This window comes from Python bivittatus, unplaced genomic scaffold, assembly GCF_059951505.1.
Source record: "Python bivittatus isolate LINGU-HERP-01145 unplaced genomic scaffold, Pbiv_v1 ctg000590_np1212, whole genome shotgun sequence".
NCBI lineage: Eukaryota > Metazoa > Chordata > Lepidosauria > Squamata > Pythonidae > Python > Python bivittatus.
In genome coordinates this window covers 31566377-31582888 of record NW_028277086.1, presented here as the reverse complement: position 1 = coordinate 31582888, position 16512 = coordinate 31566377, and the positions used below count along the sequence as shown (strand labels likewise).

Below are 16512 nucleotides of genomic sequence, written 5' to 3'. Positions count from 1 at the left end.
TTAATGGATAACATGACTATCAACAGCTGTTTTCTATGATAGCTAAAAATGGAACATCCATATTGTAAAGAACTATATGTAATTAGCAGATGTTGGGGCCAAACCACAGGGGATGTTTCTCAATCTCACTGTGTATTGAAAGAAATACCTGAACAATGGTCTTACATCATTCTGAAAATATATGATGAGTCTCTAGGCCACTGGTAACTGCTTCAAAGGACTCATATCGTTGACTCAGACTGGAACACACACCTTTATGTATAAACAACTCTTCATAATTTTAATTTTAAAATGCCAGCAGAATATTCATGTTTCTACCATAGATAGAACCGAATTAATCTTTCCATTGTCATGATGAGGAATGCAAAACTGAATGGCCACAATTTTTATCATTGAATAATTTAGAACTTTCATATATTAATGAAAGCATAGCCATGAATTGTGGAATAGACAAAAAGAAATGGAGGTCAATTAAGTCTATGCATACCTGATCATGGCTAGCTTCAGTGGAGTTTCCAGTTCCATAAAAAGTCATCTGTACAGGAGACAGAGTCAAGTAGGTAATGCATTCTTTGCCATTCTGTCTATCACTGTAATGTATCTGTAACAGAATAAGATACGCCATTTTGGTAAGATCAGGGTAGTACAATAATTCCAAAAGCAGATGGAAACAATCCTCAAGGTGCATTGTTGACTGGTTCCACACCTGCCACAAATGGAAAAATGAGAAAGTTGGCAAATGAACTTAACAGAGTGACTTGATAAGGGCTTTAACCCACAAGGAGAAGTAAGTAATGTTCAAATATATTTCTAATTCTAAACCAAATCAATCTAATCAGGTCAAATTCACCACATGCTAATGGAAATAAATAAGACAGGGATACTATCTTTGATCAGCTATTCTTTCCAATAGTTCATTTTAAAAGTGTACAGGATGACTGATCTAAAACAATCTCGCCAGCAAACTCCCTGGTAAGAAGCAAATGCATTTGAATAGCTAGAGAGCAAGCTGTAACTTCAGCATCACAAAGCATATTGAAAGCTGGTCTGATTGTAGATGGGACTGCCAATATATTACAGTGACCATATTTTCTTGGAAAAAATAAAGGACAAACCTGAAAAAGGGGCAAATCTGAAAGAGGTTCATAAGGATAAAAAAATTAATTGTTTATAACTTTGCCTTACAAAGGAAAATTCAAGAGCAAAACCAAGAAAAATGCATATTCTAATAAATGTATCTAAAATCAAACAGTATATGTAAATTTATTTAAAAAGACAATTCAATTTCCATATTCTTCACAAGAATAAGCGGTACCATTTGTACGGTAAAAGTTAAATGACCAAAATAAAGGACAAAAGTGAGTTTTTGAAAAATAAATAATTCTAAAGGACAGCTTTCTGAAATAAAGGACTGTCCTTAATAAAGACATTTGATCACTGTACAATATATACATGTGGCAACATGCACAACTGAAGTAGAATTCTTATTTCATCCTATACTTGATTAACCTTTCTGGCTTCTTTCACATGCTCCCCCTCATTGTACATACAGCATATAGACCAGCTAAATTGTTTTTACTCAGTTCTTCCTCTTCCATATAGAAAATAAGTTGCCTCTGTTTCTTTAATAGTCATTTTACTAAGTGTCCCAAAATTGCTGAGGCTACTTTTTACCAAAATATTGTTATAATATTTTTACATTCAATCTTTCTAAAACAATTACTCTTTAACTTCTCAATTACTTAATAATTCCTGTTTATTGCTCAGTAGTAGTTACATCTCTAGTTTTTACAATATTTATCTATCTATCTATCTGTGTGGCAAAGTTGCTCTAAAAATACAGGGCTTTATTCAGTGATTTAATACTGATTGTGTCTAACAGATATGCCTTTGAACCTATGAATCTTGTTTTTTGTACTAAAATTCCTTCTTGGTTCCCACTCAGTGACATGAAATATAATCTAGAGGCCCCCCTTCCAAGTAATGTTTCTGTTGCCAGGATATCAGATTTTCCCAGTACCCAAAAGGCAGTATTTTGCTGCTGAAAACAACAATCTCTTAACGTTGTTATAAAATGCAGTTCAGTCTGTGTGTCCTAAATCAACTTCATGTTCATTTCAAAAGTTCAATCAACTACTAAAAGCTTATTTTTAATTTCATTTATTTCTTTGAGGCTGAAGACTAGTTATGTCTTCATAACTGTTGAGTTACGGAATCTGTTGAGTTGAGGAATCTGTTAGAGCCACATTTTTCTTATATAGTGTAGCAACTGAACTTATAGCAAACCTCACTATACTAGAAAAACAGTGCATTGCACAAAAATCAAGCAAGGGAAGCAGCTATTAAGACGCTGAGTTCAAGGGGAAGAGAACCACAAACAATCCTCTGGACCACCTTTTTAATTTTTGAAAAATACGTTTCTGGGAAAAATATTTAAAACACACATTCACTTTCTCTCTGCTGTGCTAGAAACACAGAACTCAACTTTCTTCGGTGCAAAACCTTAAAACAGTGCAGACACTTACTGTTATTGGCACTTCATAGCAACAGCCACTTCTGCAATAAGAAAAATGTGTTTTCACGATTGACTGAGAAGTCAATGGCTGTGAGCTGTCCAGAATTGTGGTTCTAAGATAGGCTGCCATACAAGTCTTTAAATAAATAAATAAATAACTTACCAGTTTGGCCTAGTGGTTAAGGCCCCAGGCTAGAAAGCAGGGGACTGTGAGGTCTAAGTCCGACCTTAGGCATGAAAACTGGCTGGGTGACTTTGGACCAGTCACTGTCTCTTAGCCCAACTCATCTCACAGGGTTGTTGTTGTGGGGAAAATAGGAGGAGGAAGGAGTATTAGGTATATTTACCACCTTGAGTTATTTATAAAGGTGGGATAAAAAAATCTAAACAAACAAAGAAACAAAAATCCCTTCCCTGTGTATTTTTAGTGTAAAAAGGGAGCAATTTGGCCCAAAGTCTTCCCCCAGTTCCCAGTGCTGCTTCTGGAAGACTCTTCTATGTGGGTCTGAAATCCTATATGGTCTGCCATCTGGGTGTCTTTGGGATCACCTTCTCCAGCCAGATATCATCTGTCAAAGGCGTTTCTCCCATGTGGAAGTAGTGCCCCATTTCCAGGAAGTGAAGGGGACCCAAGACTCCATTATGTCCCAGTTTTCTAGAATGGACTCTCCTTGGAGAAAAGACTGGCTTCATCATTAATAGCCTTCCAAATTATTTCAGAGCACTTTGGGGTGAATTGGAACATTATCAAGGTTGTGTATACGCATAATTTTAATTAGCTTACATTTTAATTGATCGTGAACATTTAATTGTATTTTATAACTGTTGTGAACAACCAAGAGTTACAAGATGGGTTGGTATATTAAATAAATAAATAAGTGTCCAACATGCACGTTTGATAAATCATGCAAGAGAAGGGGTCATGCTTCCTCTATACCAGATTAAAGGGACATGCTTAGAAACTAGAACATTCTTCTGGTAACTTGTTCTGAGGTTGGATCAGTGGTTTTCAATTACTGTGCTGCAGCACATTGGTGTGCCATGAAAGGTCTGCAAGTGTGCCACATGAGCCAGAACCCTGCCTCCATGACATCACCAGGGGTGCACTGCCTCCATTTCTCTTCCCTAGTCCCAGCAACATGTGATGTCATGGGACTTCTGGTTTCATGACACAGAAGTCACACCTATTAAATGTGTGCTGTGAGATGAAAAAGGTTGAAAAACTCTGGATTGGATGGTTGCTGAGTGCTTCTGTCACTTTTGCTGGGTGAGCATGAGCACAGGAGCATAGTGCAAGCAAGCATAATGCATCAGTACTATGGCCTGAAAAACAAAGTACAGCCCCTGCTCAGGAGAAATGTATTTCACAGAACCGTAGAAAAATATTCAAGGAAAAACCCTCAAGGACTTCTGATAACTTGCACCCTCAAAACAATATAATGAAAATTCTACTTTCTGTAACCACTGAGTATGCTAAGTTTCTACTGAGGAGAAAAGGAAAAAAGACAACACAGGTGGAGAGGGAGATTGAACAGTTCCACTTCCTGAGCTAGTAATCCTATCCACTGTTACAAAGGAAAGTGCAGTTTTATTTTCTTCCTATGGCGTATTCAGATTAGGTCTGAATTCATTTTACTAGCAGTATCCTGGAACAGTAGGATCTTGTTGCATGTAACACTAACAAAGAAATATCCCATCTAATAAAGATATTATGCTAGAAATAAATAATATTGTGTTGTGATGTCCATAAAGCATTCTGTAATAATTTGAAACATTTTCTATAAAAGGTTTTCTAGTTCAAATTTTATCATTTTCTTTTCTTGACTGAAACCTGCTTTGAACTATCTTTGGAAGACTTCTTGGAATTGTGGCATATGTAGAATTTATTATTTGGGCAAGATGAAAAGATCTGAAATTCATGAGAGAAAATTCCTTAAACATGTTTCAAGAGTCTGATAAACAGACATTATTTGGTTTCCAAAGAAATTAAAGATAGAGAAAGTTGAGTAAGGGAAAAAAAACTAAACATATCTTAGTTCGCAATCCTATATACTTTTAAATCACTGAACTTAGTGAAGTTTACTTCTAGTAAACATACATACAACAGTAATGTCTGTTGGCCTACTTCCATTAGAACATGCACAAATAATATTTGAAGCACAGGATGAATGATTGTGCCAATTTGTCAGGAGTTTTATATTACACGAATGATGGGCTAATGTTCCAAAATTCATTAATCTATTCTTTAAAAAATAAAACTTTAAATCAAATGTTGACAATTAAAAGACTCTGCTTTCATTTTTGGATTTCAGAATGTTAAATAACATCCCCCTTTACAATGGCTCAGGGAGCTAAAGGCTTTTCAGGTGGTGACATCAACCGATATGCCCATTCATCTACTAAGTAAGCCATAAAGATGGGTAAAAGCATACAGCCAAAGGGCAATGCTGTAGTACTGTGCTGAAGCCATGCTTGCTAATAACTGTGTGAGACTACTGATGTATAGAGGAACATACATGCAGCACAATAAGCAAAATAAAAATAAAACACATATTTTAACCAGAAAGGAGTTTCAAAAAGCAAGCCAGGAATGCGGCACAGACTATATCTGAATTAGGACATATAGTTAATTTTGCACGCCACAGTTTGCTTAAATGCCAGACCCATTCTCACTTGGAGAACCAGATGCCCTGTAATGTTTCAATTTTGTGCTAACCCCAAATACATTTATACAAATATCCTGCTCAGCTGCTGCTTACCAAGATTCTTTGCATATTTCTCACTCACAGTCTCAACACGCTAAGAGGGTTCAACGTAATGATCTGTTGGGTTCATTTTCTGATTCTCTATATTTCACTCTCTGCTAGTTTTTAGATGGTCTGTCATTTCTCTGTACTTTCATATTCCTGTCGTAGACTTATTCCTTGCTGTTTCTCAGAAGAAGAAATCTATCCATAAAAGTATCAGAGGGGCTAAAAAGAAAACTGGCAGACTAGAAGCTAAGAACAGGAACTGTAGGTAAAAGGGTTTTAATGTTAGGCAGCCATTTATTATTTAGTGCTATTGTCTGTAAATAATGAAAACATATTTTCTATGTTTTATTTCTATATAAAAGTACATTAGCCTTTCATTAAGCAGATATCAATGAGATTAAAAAAAAATAGTTATGTGAAGAAATTTTCCCACACCACAGTTTAGCTGCTCACAGTTTGAAAACACATTTCTGTCTGGTTACATGCTTTCTTCCTTTAACATTTATTAGCTTTAAAAATTATTTTAAAAGTCATGGGTGACAGTGAAGTTCATGCATCCAACCCCTGAAACATACTCTGTATGATTCAAAGCACCAACAGGAGTTTCAGAAGGCCAGACAGAAATAAACTAGTAATAAAATGCCCCTGTGTATTCAATGCACAAATCCCCACAACTGACAACCTACTGCCATTTGCCAGGGTGAAAGCTGCTTAAAATAATGTCCCTTATATTTATTTAAACAATGAAAAAAAATGTCCCTAGTGGCCCTTCATTAATTTTATACTGCTTCTGATTTAAGTCAGTAACAAGGGTTGTTAAAGAGCGCATGCAGTTACTTAGTGGGCAATATAGCTACCGTGGTGCTTCAAAGTTTGTGAACCCTTTTGAATTTTCAATAGTTCTGCATAAATATGATCTAAAACGTGATCTGTTCTCCACACAAGTCCTAAAACTCAATAAAGAGAATCCATTTAAATAAATGAGTCAAAAACATAATTCTTGTTCATTTATTCATTGAGGAAAATGATCCAAAGCTACATATTTGTGTGTGGCAAAAGTATGTGAACCTCTAGCATTTGAAGTGGAAATTGGAGTCAGGTGTTTCAATCAATTGGATGGTAATCAGGTGCTTAAGTGGGAGGACCTGCCCTATTTAAAGAACAGAATTCTGGGTATTCACTATCAAAGTCTGATCTTTACAACACAGGGTTGTGGAAGTGTGTCATGGCTTGAATAAAGGAAATTTCTGAGGACTTCTGAAAAACAATTGTTGATGCTCACCAAGTTGAAAAATGTTACAGAACTATTTGGACTCACCAGTGCACTGCCAGACAGATTGTGTACAAATGGAGGCAATTAAACATAATTGTTACCCTCCCCAGGAGTGGTCAACCAACCAAGATACCACGAAGAGCAAGGCATGTCATGTCATACTTCAGGAGGTCTCAAAGAACTCCAGGGAAACGTCTAAGGAACTAAAGGCCTCTCTTGCATTGGTTAATGTCAGTGTTCATGAGACCACCATAAGGAGAATACTGAACAACAATGGTGTGCATGACAGGGATGTAAGTAGAAAGACACTACTCTCCAAAAAGAACATTGCTGACTGTCTACAGTTTGTGAAAGACCACATGAACAAGCCAGAAAGCTGTTGGAAGAATGTTCTGTGGGTGGATGAGTCCAAAATAGTTTTTGGCTTGAATGAAAAATGTTATGTTTGGCAAAAAGTAAACATTGCATTCCAGCATAAGAACTTTATCCCATAGGTGAAACATGGTGGTGGCAATATCATGGTTTGGGCCTGCTTTACTGCCTCTGGACCAAGACAGCTTGCCATCATTGATGGAACTATGAATTCTGAACTGGACCAGCAAATTCTACAGGAAATTGTCAGGGTATCTGTCCGTGAACCAAAGTTCAAGAGAAAGTGGGTCATGCAGCAAGACAACAGCCCAAAACACAAGTTTTACTACCAGAGAATGGTTAAAGCAGAAGAAAGTTGATGTTCTGGAATGGCCAAGTCCAAGTCCTGACCTTAATCCTAGAGAAATGTTGTGGAAGGACTTGAAGTGGAGATTTCATGTGAGGAAGCCCACCAATATCCCTGAGTTGAAGCTTTTCTGTAAGGAGGAATGGGCTAAAATTTCTCCAAGCTGATGTACAGGACTGATCAACAGTTATCAGAAACATTTAGTTGCAGTTCCTGCTGCCCAAGGGGGGGCACACCAGTTACTGAAAGCAAAGGTTCATATACTTTTGCCACAGATAAATATATCGCTTTGGCTCATTTTCCTCAATAAATAAATGAGCAAGTAGTATATGTTTTTGACTAATTGGTTTAACTGAGTTTTCTTTTTCTAGTTTTAGGACTTGTATGGAGAACAGATCACATTTTAGGTCATATTTATGCAGAAATATTGAAAATTCAAAAAAGTTCACAAACTCTTAAGCACCACTGCATATTACAATTATATAGGCAGTCCTTGTTTAATGACCATCCATTTAACAACTGTCCGGAGTTATGGTGGCCTTAGGAGAAGTGTCTCCCCGCAGCTGTTTTGGAAGGGAAATATAGGAAAATCTCATATGAAACCCAATATTGCCTCTATGACACAGGTGCTATAGAAACCACAGCCCATGTTCTTTTGTACTGTCAGTTCTACAGGGATATTCGTCACCAGTTGATTACCCCCCTTTTATTTAAATTTCCAGGACACTCTGATAATTTTTATTTCCAATATCTGTTAAACAACCAAGATAACATATGCAATCACTTTCAACTTGAACTGAATTACTTTTTGTAATTGACATGAAAAGATTGCAAATGCAAATGCATTTTGCATTTTGTAAATGCCATGAAAAGACTGATCAATATGATTCTATATAGACAGAATATGATTCTGTACAACTTAAAAACTTGATTTAACTGATTTGCCATGATATAGCTTTTGTAATATGCATTATGTATAGATGTTTGGGATTTTTTCTTGTTAGTTTTTTTTCTTTTTGGTATTTTTACATATATTGTTTTATATTTGTGTCTTTTAATTCTAGTTGTTTGTATATTATAGTAAAAAATCAAAACATAATTTGATGATTTAAAACAAAAAATAGTTTGATGCATGGAGGGGAAGGTATACAAGTTCTCCAATATTTATCTCCAGTAATAAACCATTGTTACATCTGAGGTAGCCAATGAATTCATCCACATCTCAGTTTCTGTCTTCTCTTGTAGCTTCCTATTGTCTGTGAAAGAGATCTTTTAACATTCTTATCCAATTCTTCCTCCCAGAAATATTAATCACACATGAATATTTTAAGGTGTATTATGCTGTACTATTAGAAGGTATATTCTGTTACAGAATAGTGTACAGACTATGATTTTAATTATCCTCTATAAGACTCACTTATTTCAACAAGACTTTCTAAAACACTCACAACATGTTCTCCATTTGAGCTTTAATAATAGCAAGACAAAACCCCATAAACTAAGATATCTGGAAACTATTATAAAGCTATTTGCAATTAATGCTAATGTGCAATAAATGCAAGATAAAGGAAAAAATCTTAGTCTGATTTCTCTTAATATGACATTACAATATTTTTAATAACCCTTATTTCCTGAAAATACTGGCATTTTATGATCTACAGCACAATTAGATTTTATGCTAATCTCACTAGGGAGCTGCTAATGACTCACTCCCTGTGGAATAAACCTAAGTACAATACAAATACCCATATTTAAGTAAAACCCCTTCCCAAGATTATTAAACCTAGATAAAGGTCTGTACGTTTATATGTGATAGATAATACAATCACTGTGTCAAGAAAACATGTTTGATTAGTACTCCTCAGACTCATTAACTGCCGTGTCTACCTCACAGTGGTGAGCTATTGCATCAAGGAAGAGATACAAAGCAACTAAATACTGACAGCTCCTTGCTAGAAAAGCTCCCTGTTTGAAAAATCTCCAACTCAGCAATTGTAAAATGGATTTAAATGTTCTTTATAATACACAATGCAGAAACATAATGAATATTCTCAGATGTATGAAAAAGTACAAAGTTACCACTTTGGAATTGCTTGTTAACTAGAAGGAAACTGATGACACTGCATGACTTTGAGCAATACTGTTAGGGATGATCATGGAAACCTCAGGTAGACTTCACTTACTGACTGCCTCATTCAGCGACCATTCAAAGTTACAACACTGCTAAAAAAATAACTTTGCGACCAATGCCCACATTTACGACCTTTGCAGTGTCCCTCAATCACAGAGGAGGGGAAAGAAAGAAAAAAACAGATCAGGCACAGGAGGGATTGCCTACAGAGATCACTTTTTTTTTTCTTCTCCTTTTTCTCCCCCATCCCCATCGCAGAGCGGAGAGATTGCTTGAACAAATGGGGGGGGGGTGGAGAAAAAAGAAAAAACCCCAAGCAGTCTCTGAACCGCATTCCTTTCAATGTGTATTTCCCATTGTGTGCCTGCCTACTCTCTTGTAATCCTTTCCTCTCCAATGAATACAAACATTAATTCCCTTCTTGCTAATTATCCCAGTGCTGAGGTGAGCATTCCAAAGAGTGGGGGAGTAGGGAAAAAGAGAAGTTGAAGTAAAATTGTTAGAAGGCAAATAAAAACGGAAGGTGTAAAACTGATTAATCTTGTCAGTTACAGGCAGGAGCTGGGAGCTTGCTATTCCAGCGCCTGGGTGAGCATTCCAAAGGGCAGAGGAGTGGGAAAAAGGAAAGCACAGGAGCGGTCACGTGATTTCCTGTTTATTGACTGCTTCACTTAACAACAAAGTTGCCTGTACCAATTGTGGTCGCTAAATGAGGACTACCTGTATCATCCCTAATATATGATATTACATCAGCTCATGGAGAGAAAACATAAATTAAACAGTCATAGAGAAGCAGAACTGAATAAAACAACATAGACTACAAGGGCAGAGCTATGGACATTATTATGAATGAATTCTACATCACTGCAAAATGCTTTGAAGTACTGTGTAGTATTTGTTTTACTTTGAAATGCATAAAAATAGGGAATAAGAAGTTCAGATTTGACTTTGCCATGAAGCAGGTAAAACATCTCCAAACTTTTAGACTGATGTAAATAATTATTTATTTTCTTTTCCATTTTCTCAGTTCAGTCCCCACAACAATCCTGTAAATTAGTTTAGGAAAAAATATGACTTACCCAAGACAACTTGGGTAAGAGTGAAAACCAGAGTGAAAGAGTGAAAACCAGAGCCCCAGGTTTTACTCCAGTATTCTAACTCCAATCTGCATCCTCCCAGACTTTTTAGACTGCAGTTCTTTACACTGGTGACACTTTCTATCTGGAAAGGCATGAATTGGGAAGTACTGTAACAGGTATGCACTTTTGAAAAACATGCTCGGGTCAACTTTCCCAAATAAGTGCAGACTGAGGGCAAACAAATGATAAGGAGAGGTTAACTAATTTAATGTAAGTTTAATTAAATGCCAGTAATGTGATTTTGTTTATATGTTAATCTTTTTGTTCTATCATGTTCAAAATTAGAGTTTAGTGGCATCTTTTGCAGGACTCTAGAGGCTGCCCCAAGGCTTTGGTGGCACATGTACCTTTAAAGCCACCAGTGATACATTCCTATTTTACACTAAAGTGTTCCCATTAAATTGAATGATACCCAACATCACTGTTTCAACATTAAATTGGTAATATAGGCATCTAAATCACAGCTATACAATCATTTAAGAAAAAACTGCCCTAGAGAGGCTTCATTAAAATGAATGGGAGCAATGAGAGACAGAGAACCAAATTCATTATTCAGCATGGCATGTATGTAATTCTGTCGACAATAGATTAATGTGTCCACAGGCAAAATTCTAAATTTTCTTTATATTTCATAATCAAAGAAAATACAAAGAGATTGCCAAGTATATGTAGAGAAGTCTCAGTGATCTCCTATTTCATCATAGGCATAGCAAACAATTAGAGATTAAAACAGAGATTAAAAAAAAAACTCATTCAAAGTCTGCTAACCCAGTATGAATAGAATTCAAGACATTTCTTTTCAGAGTATGTGTTTCTGCTGAATAACTAGGCAAGCTGTATCCAATCTCTGTGAAGAATTAAGGTAGGTTTAGTCAATAAAAAAGATCATATTTGAAATAATATTTTGATTTCTGCATCAGTGAAAATATGTTTTTCACCTGCTACTAATTTTCTTCTTGGTTAGTAAAACTGTTATTGTCTAAAGTGAGAATGAAAAAAGACTTTATGTGTGAGGCCAGAACTGGAATGCATGCAAATAGGCAAATGGTACTGATCAATCTGTTCAGGAATTGTTGAAAATTATGGTGTTAATTCAATTATAGCCTCACAACATGACATAGAGTAACCAGAACTATTTCCATTTGTGCAAGAAAACTCTTTCATTCTCAATATGCTGGAGGTTTACAAACTGATACTCTCCAACTCCTTCCCTCCCAACCCCCTTTTGATCTGTGTTTCTGGCTTCTTTTCTTTTGAAGAAACAGTTTTACAAATTAAATGCACAGCATTTAATTTTGAACAAGTATCACCCTACAAACAATTCAATAGTATACTTTTGCTATTCCGTCTGTAGCGACTTAAGCTTTTTGAAGGATTGGCTTCACTCCAGTAAAAGGTTGGCATCTAATTTTATCAAGGATTTGCTTAAAAGGAATTTGGCAGAAAGCACAAGTTGCTTTGTTTAGTGCCAGTTACATTATTGTGAGAGGTCCTGACAGTTTTACAGCTATTTTAAAAAACCAAACCCCAGAGTATCAGTGTTAAAAATGCTACTTAGATTTCTTCATGTGCAAAGATGTGTTACATTGTATAGCATATTAATAAATGATGCAGAATTGCATTATTCAATTCATGATCACTACACCTGGACGTTCTTACATCTTTCCATTTTTAAGCACCAGTACTTCATTCCATTCAGTGCTCTACCACCAAAATGAGTTGAGAGATGTGAGCATCTCTTCTCTTCTTTCAATGGGCAGGCCCCAGAATCCATGGAAAATGCTACACAGAGAATTGGAATGCTTCCTGAATGAGATTAAACTGCAGCATACAGAGCTGAAATGAAAAAGAAAGGTACCCCAAAGCCTCGAAGAATTACATCACTGACACAATAGTAGTAATAGTGTATACTAAATTTGATGGTGGCTTATCTGTTTGTTTAATCAGTGACAACGTCAAAGTAAACAAAACCCACGTGATGCAGACATCACCAGATCATGACCCTAACCGGACATAACATGCATATCCTCTCCCCTCGTGACATCACCAGGTCATGACCCTAACTGGATATGACATGCATATCCCCTCCCCACGTGATACTGGAGTCACAAGGTCATGACTCCTCCCGCACATGATGTGTTCAACCTAATCTCATCAAGAAATGGGTGACAGCCCTAGACTGTGTAATTAGCTAACCAGACTTAGCCCTATATGTGGATTTGTGTAATTAACAGAACCCTAGGCTGCACTGTATTTGGGAAACAAACCCTATTTGCGCATTGTGAAATAAATAATACCCAAAAGATGCTTTTAATTTTGTGGAGTTTTAAAATCAGCACCTTGAATGCAGGAAAAGGAGATCCTAAAATGCAGCCACAGACTGCATTTGCCCCCTTTTCTAAAAAGGCTTTATTTCTATGAACTTTTAAAATCACCCCCTCGAACGGTTTAAAAAGAGCAGACCCAGAGTGATTAACCTAACCCAACCCCACAACCCATATCCTAAGCGAAGTGAAAACCACAGACAGCTTTGCCTTTTGTAAAAGCTAGACACATAGCTTGCAAATTTTAACCTGAAATACATATGTGCATGCGCGCACACACACACATTTGCAAATTTAACTGGTAACACAAATACACCAATACAAACCTACACATAAACATGACCTTAATAATTTTTTTCCCCACCCCCCTTCCCTCCAGCAAAGCCAGAAAAATTTAACCAGGGAACCAAATACTCAAACAAGCAGCAGCCAACCAAGCAGTGATACTTATTATCAATACATTAGACATGTCAGAGCTGTGATTCTGGGCATGCCCAGTTATGTCAGTCAGTAAAAAAGGGGTAGGGTTGGGGTAGGGGGTGTACAGGCATGTCCAGCCATGTCAGAGTCGTGATTCTGGGCGTGCGCACAAGTCATTCATGTGTCAACTTGGTTGGCATGCACGTCATATCCGTTAGGATCATGACCTGATGACATCTGCATCATGTGGGGAAGGGGTATGCATGTCATATCCAGTTAGGGTCATGACCTAGTGATGTCAGCATCACATGGTTTTGTTTACTTTGATGATATCACTGACTAAACAAAAAGATAAGCAAACTCTTATCATACAGATAAGAGTTGTTCAACGAGATGGGCGGTGACAAATTCAATAAATAAAGCCACCATCAAATTTAGAGTACACTATTACTACTCACAATAATACTTCATATGAACACATGATATACTCGAATATTTTAAAAATTGAATTCTTTCTCACTTTTCAACAGTATGGGTCACCTGGATGTCTACTGTTGCTACTCTTCTCAATCCCGATGATTTTGTGAAAGCGTATATGTGCATAAAGAGCTAATTTCATATAGAACCCCTTTTTTGCTATGGGGAACAGATACTACAGATGACAATAAATGTGGTTCTTCATTGCATCAAACATTCTACTATGGCCTACCAAGTTTCAAAAGGAATTAGAAGCATAAATGGAAAGCAGACAAGAGCCCAGAGAGATTCAATCCAGTTTTTGCTGTTTTCCTCATCTTAACTTGGAGCATAGGCAAATAATTAGGCAAAAGTTGGCAAGACCAACCAAGTCTTCTTGCCGGACAAAAGAACTTAATCAACTTCAGACCTTGAAGAACAGATTTACATACAGCTATAAGGACCTAGAGTGGAAAAGCCTGGTGAAGATACCAAAGCTTGCAAAATCAGTACATACAGATGACCGGTTGCATCTAGGCTTAGCTATGCTCAGAGAAGACCTACTGAAATCAATGGGTTGAACTAGTCATGCAGTTAAGGTTCACTGAGACTACTCTAGGCATGACTAGATCGGGATACAATCTTACAAGTTTTAAGAATGCATGCATGGCAATACCTACAAGAAAAGGTCATACTATCATGTGCATATCAGATCAACCTTGATGTAGAATGAATGAACTGGAAGCAGGAGAGAGGACTAGCAAGTTCAAGCTCTACTTGAAGAACATCCACATACAAATTATGTGATATTAAGTGTGCTAATTTAGAAAAGTCATGCTAGTCATTTTTTTTTACAGAAGTTTGGATTTCAGAGGGTCAGTGGCATTGCTTTCCTCTATCTTAAGAAAAAATCAGCATCAAGTTCATGCAACTTTTGATGTCAGGCCAAACAGCTCAGTGTTCTTCCTTGTAAATATCTAACTGACTCTCATTTCCTTTCTAAACAGCATTTTTCAAAGCTAAACAATGGGAAAATCAGAGAAATCTGTCTCTAGATGCTGCAGAAAGTTCAAAATAAGAGTTTAGAGCAACTAATTGATTAAACCAATGATTCTCCATCTTTTTTACTCGGGAGAGAGTCATCCAATTAGATGTGATAGAAAGATTTTTTGCTCAGTTAGTGTGAAGTCACCACAAATGTTTAGCAACATGCACATCCAAATGGACCAATAAATTTATGAAAGAAGGTAGCTTACTGACTAACATCAGGAATAACTAGAATAGGAGGTTAACTCAACCTCTTGACTGTGAACTGCCACTATGTTCAAATAATCATAAATAATAATGTATCACTGAAAAGACCTTATCAGTATGAAATCAGAAAACTACTCAAACTCTCTAATAATATAAAAGATGAGTAGTGAGTTATGAAGGTATAAATACCATCTCCATTCAACTGCTCTAAAAGGTTGGGGGATTCTCCAGAGAAGGTGTGAAGAATAAATAAAATGTTAATTTAGGGAAGAGAAGAGGAAGGATGGAGTCACTCATCTTTGGTGTGCACTTTAGAGAGAAAGTCATCTGCTGCATTTTATTTCTCAAAAGCATTTACATATTATGATGACTAAGATTTAGTATTAGGGCTAAAACTTCAAAGCAAATATATTTAAATGCCTTCAAATTGGCAATTTATTTCAATTAACCCTTGGTTATGAATCTATAGTTCCTCCCCTTTAAAAGTAATACCCTTAATTTGTGTCTTTCTCAAATTAAGGGTATTACTAGGCTATTGTTACCAAGTGACATGCACAAAACATGTGAACGTATCCTAGATTCTATCAATATAGATTTTTTTAAACATACTGGCCACATTCATAAGAGCAAGAGTTGTCAAGGTCAACAAAAGAAGCTCTCCTAAAGGTGGCCCTGCTGTCAGAGGCTAGTCTTTTTGGCATACTGGAGGCCTTTTCTGCATTGCCCCCCAGGCTACATTATGTTTGGCCCCCATTGTCTTTGGTCTGGCTCTTAATTGTTAGATGATTTTGGTATTTACTTCATTGATATTTTTAATTGGTTTTTAACATTTTTGTATCCTGTTTTTGTTTCTAAAGTTTGTAAACTACTATGAATACACGACAGAAATGTGTGATTAAATCATACACATCAAATAAATACACAAACTTTTTACTGAAACAGGTGTGCTGAAAGTTGCCACAACGATCTATGCACTCCCTCGTCAAAAATTACTTGTTACAGAGTTTTCCATCTATATGGATGCTTTTCTAAATCCTGTCACAGTGTGCATACAAGTCTGAGACTTCAGTCCAGTTCAGACCAACAACAAAATACAGCCTATATGATAGTAGAATATTCATAGCATGGACAGATCCAAACCAAGTTAACACATTCTACAGAAAATAGGAGTGGCATCTGTTATTACTACACTGCATAAAACATGAATATATCTGAAAATAGAATATCTGTTATTTATTTGGAATCATAACCTGCTTTTGTATTCAAATAAGGATTCAAGGTGGCTATTTTTAAAATAAAAACATTAAAACATAAATTAAATTTGATACAAAAATTCAGTAATAATTTTAGTTACAAATTTATGCTCTTTGAATAGTTTATTTATCCATTTATTTATCATATTGATTTATATACTGTAACTACCCATCTCACAATTGTGACTCCTGTCTGTTGCTGTGGATCATACTGTACGGCCTTATTTTAAAGAAAAAAATCCAGATTAGTTTGATTATTAGACTAACCCAGGTCCT

General features: G+C 36.2%; 1 protein-coding gene across 12 annotated transcripts in view; it reads right to left on the bottom strand.

Moving 5' to 3' along the window:
• Positions 1–16512, bottom strand: part of STAU2 (staufen double-stranded RNA binding protein 2) — a 169537-nt gene that overhangs the window by 60467 nt on the left and 92558 nt on the right. For 11 of the 12 annotated variants that reach the window (XR_015797607.1, XR_015797608.1, XR_015797609.1 and 8 more), the window contains one exon: positions 488–601. The exons of the other annotated variant lie outside the window; for it this stretch is intronic. Coding sequence is in view for 8 of the 11 variants with exons in the window: in XM_088149238.1 (XP_088005364.1) it covers positions 488–601 (114 nt within the window). In the remaining 3 variants the exon portion in view is untranslated. The remainder of the gene's footprint in view (positions 1–487; positions 602–16512) is intronic. 12 annotated transcript variants of the gene reach the window in all.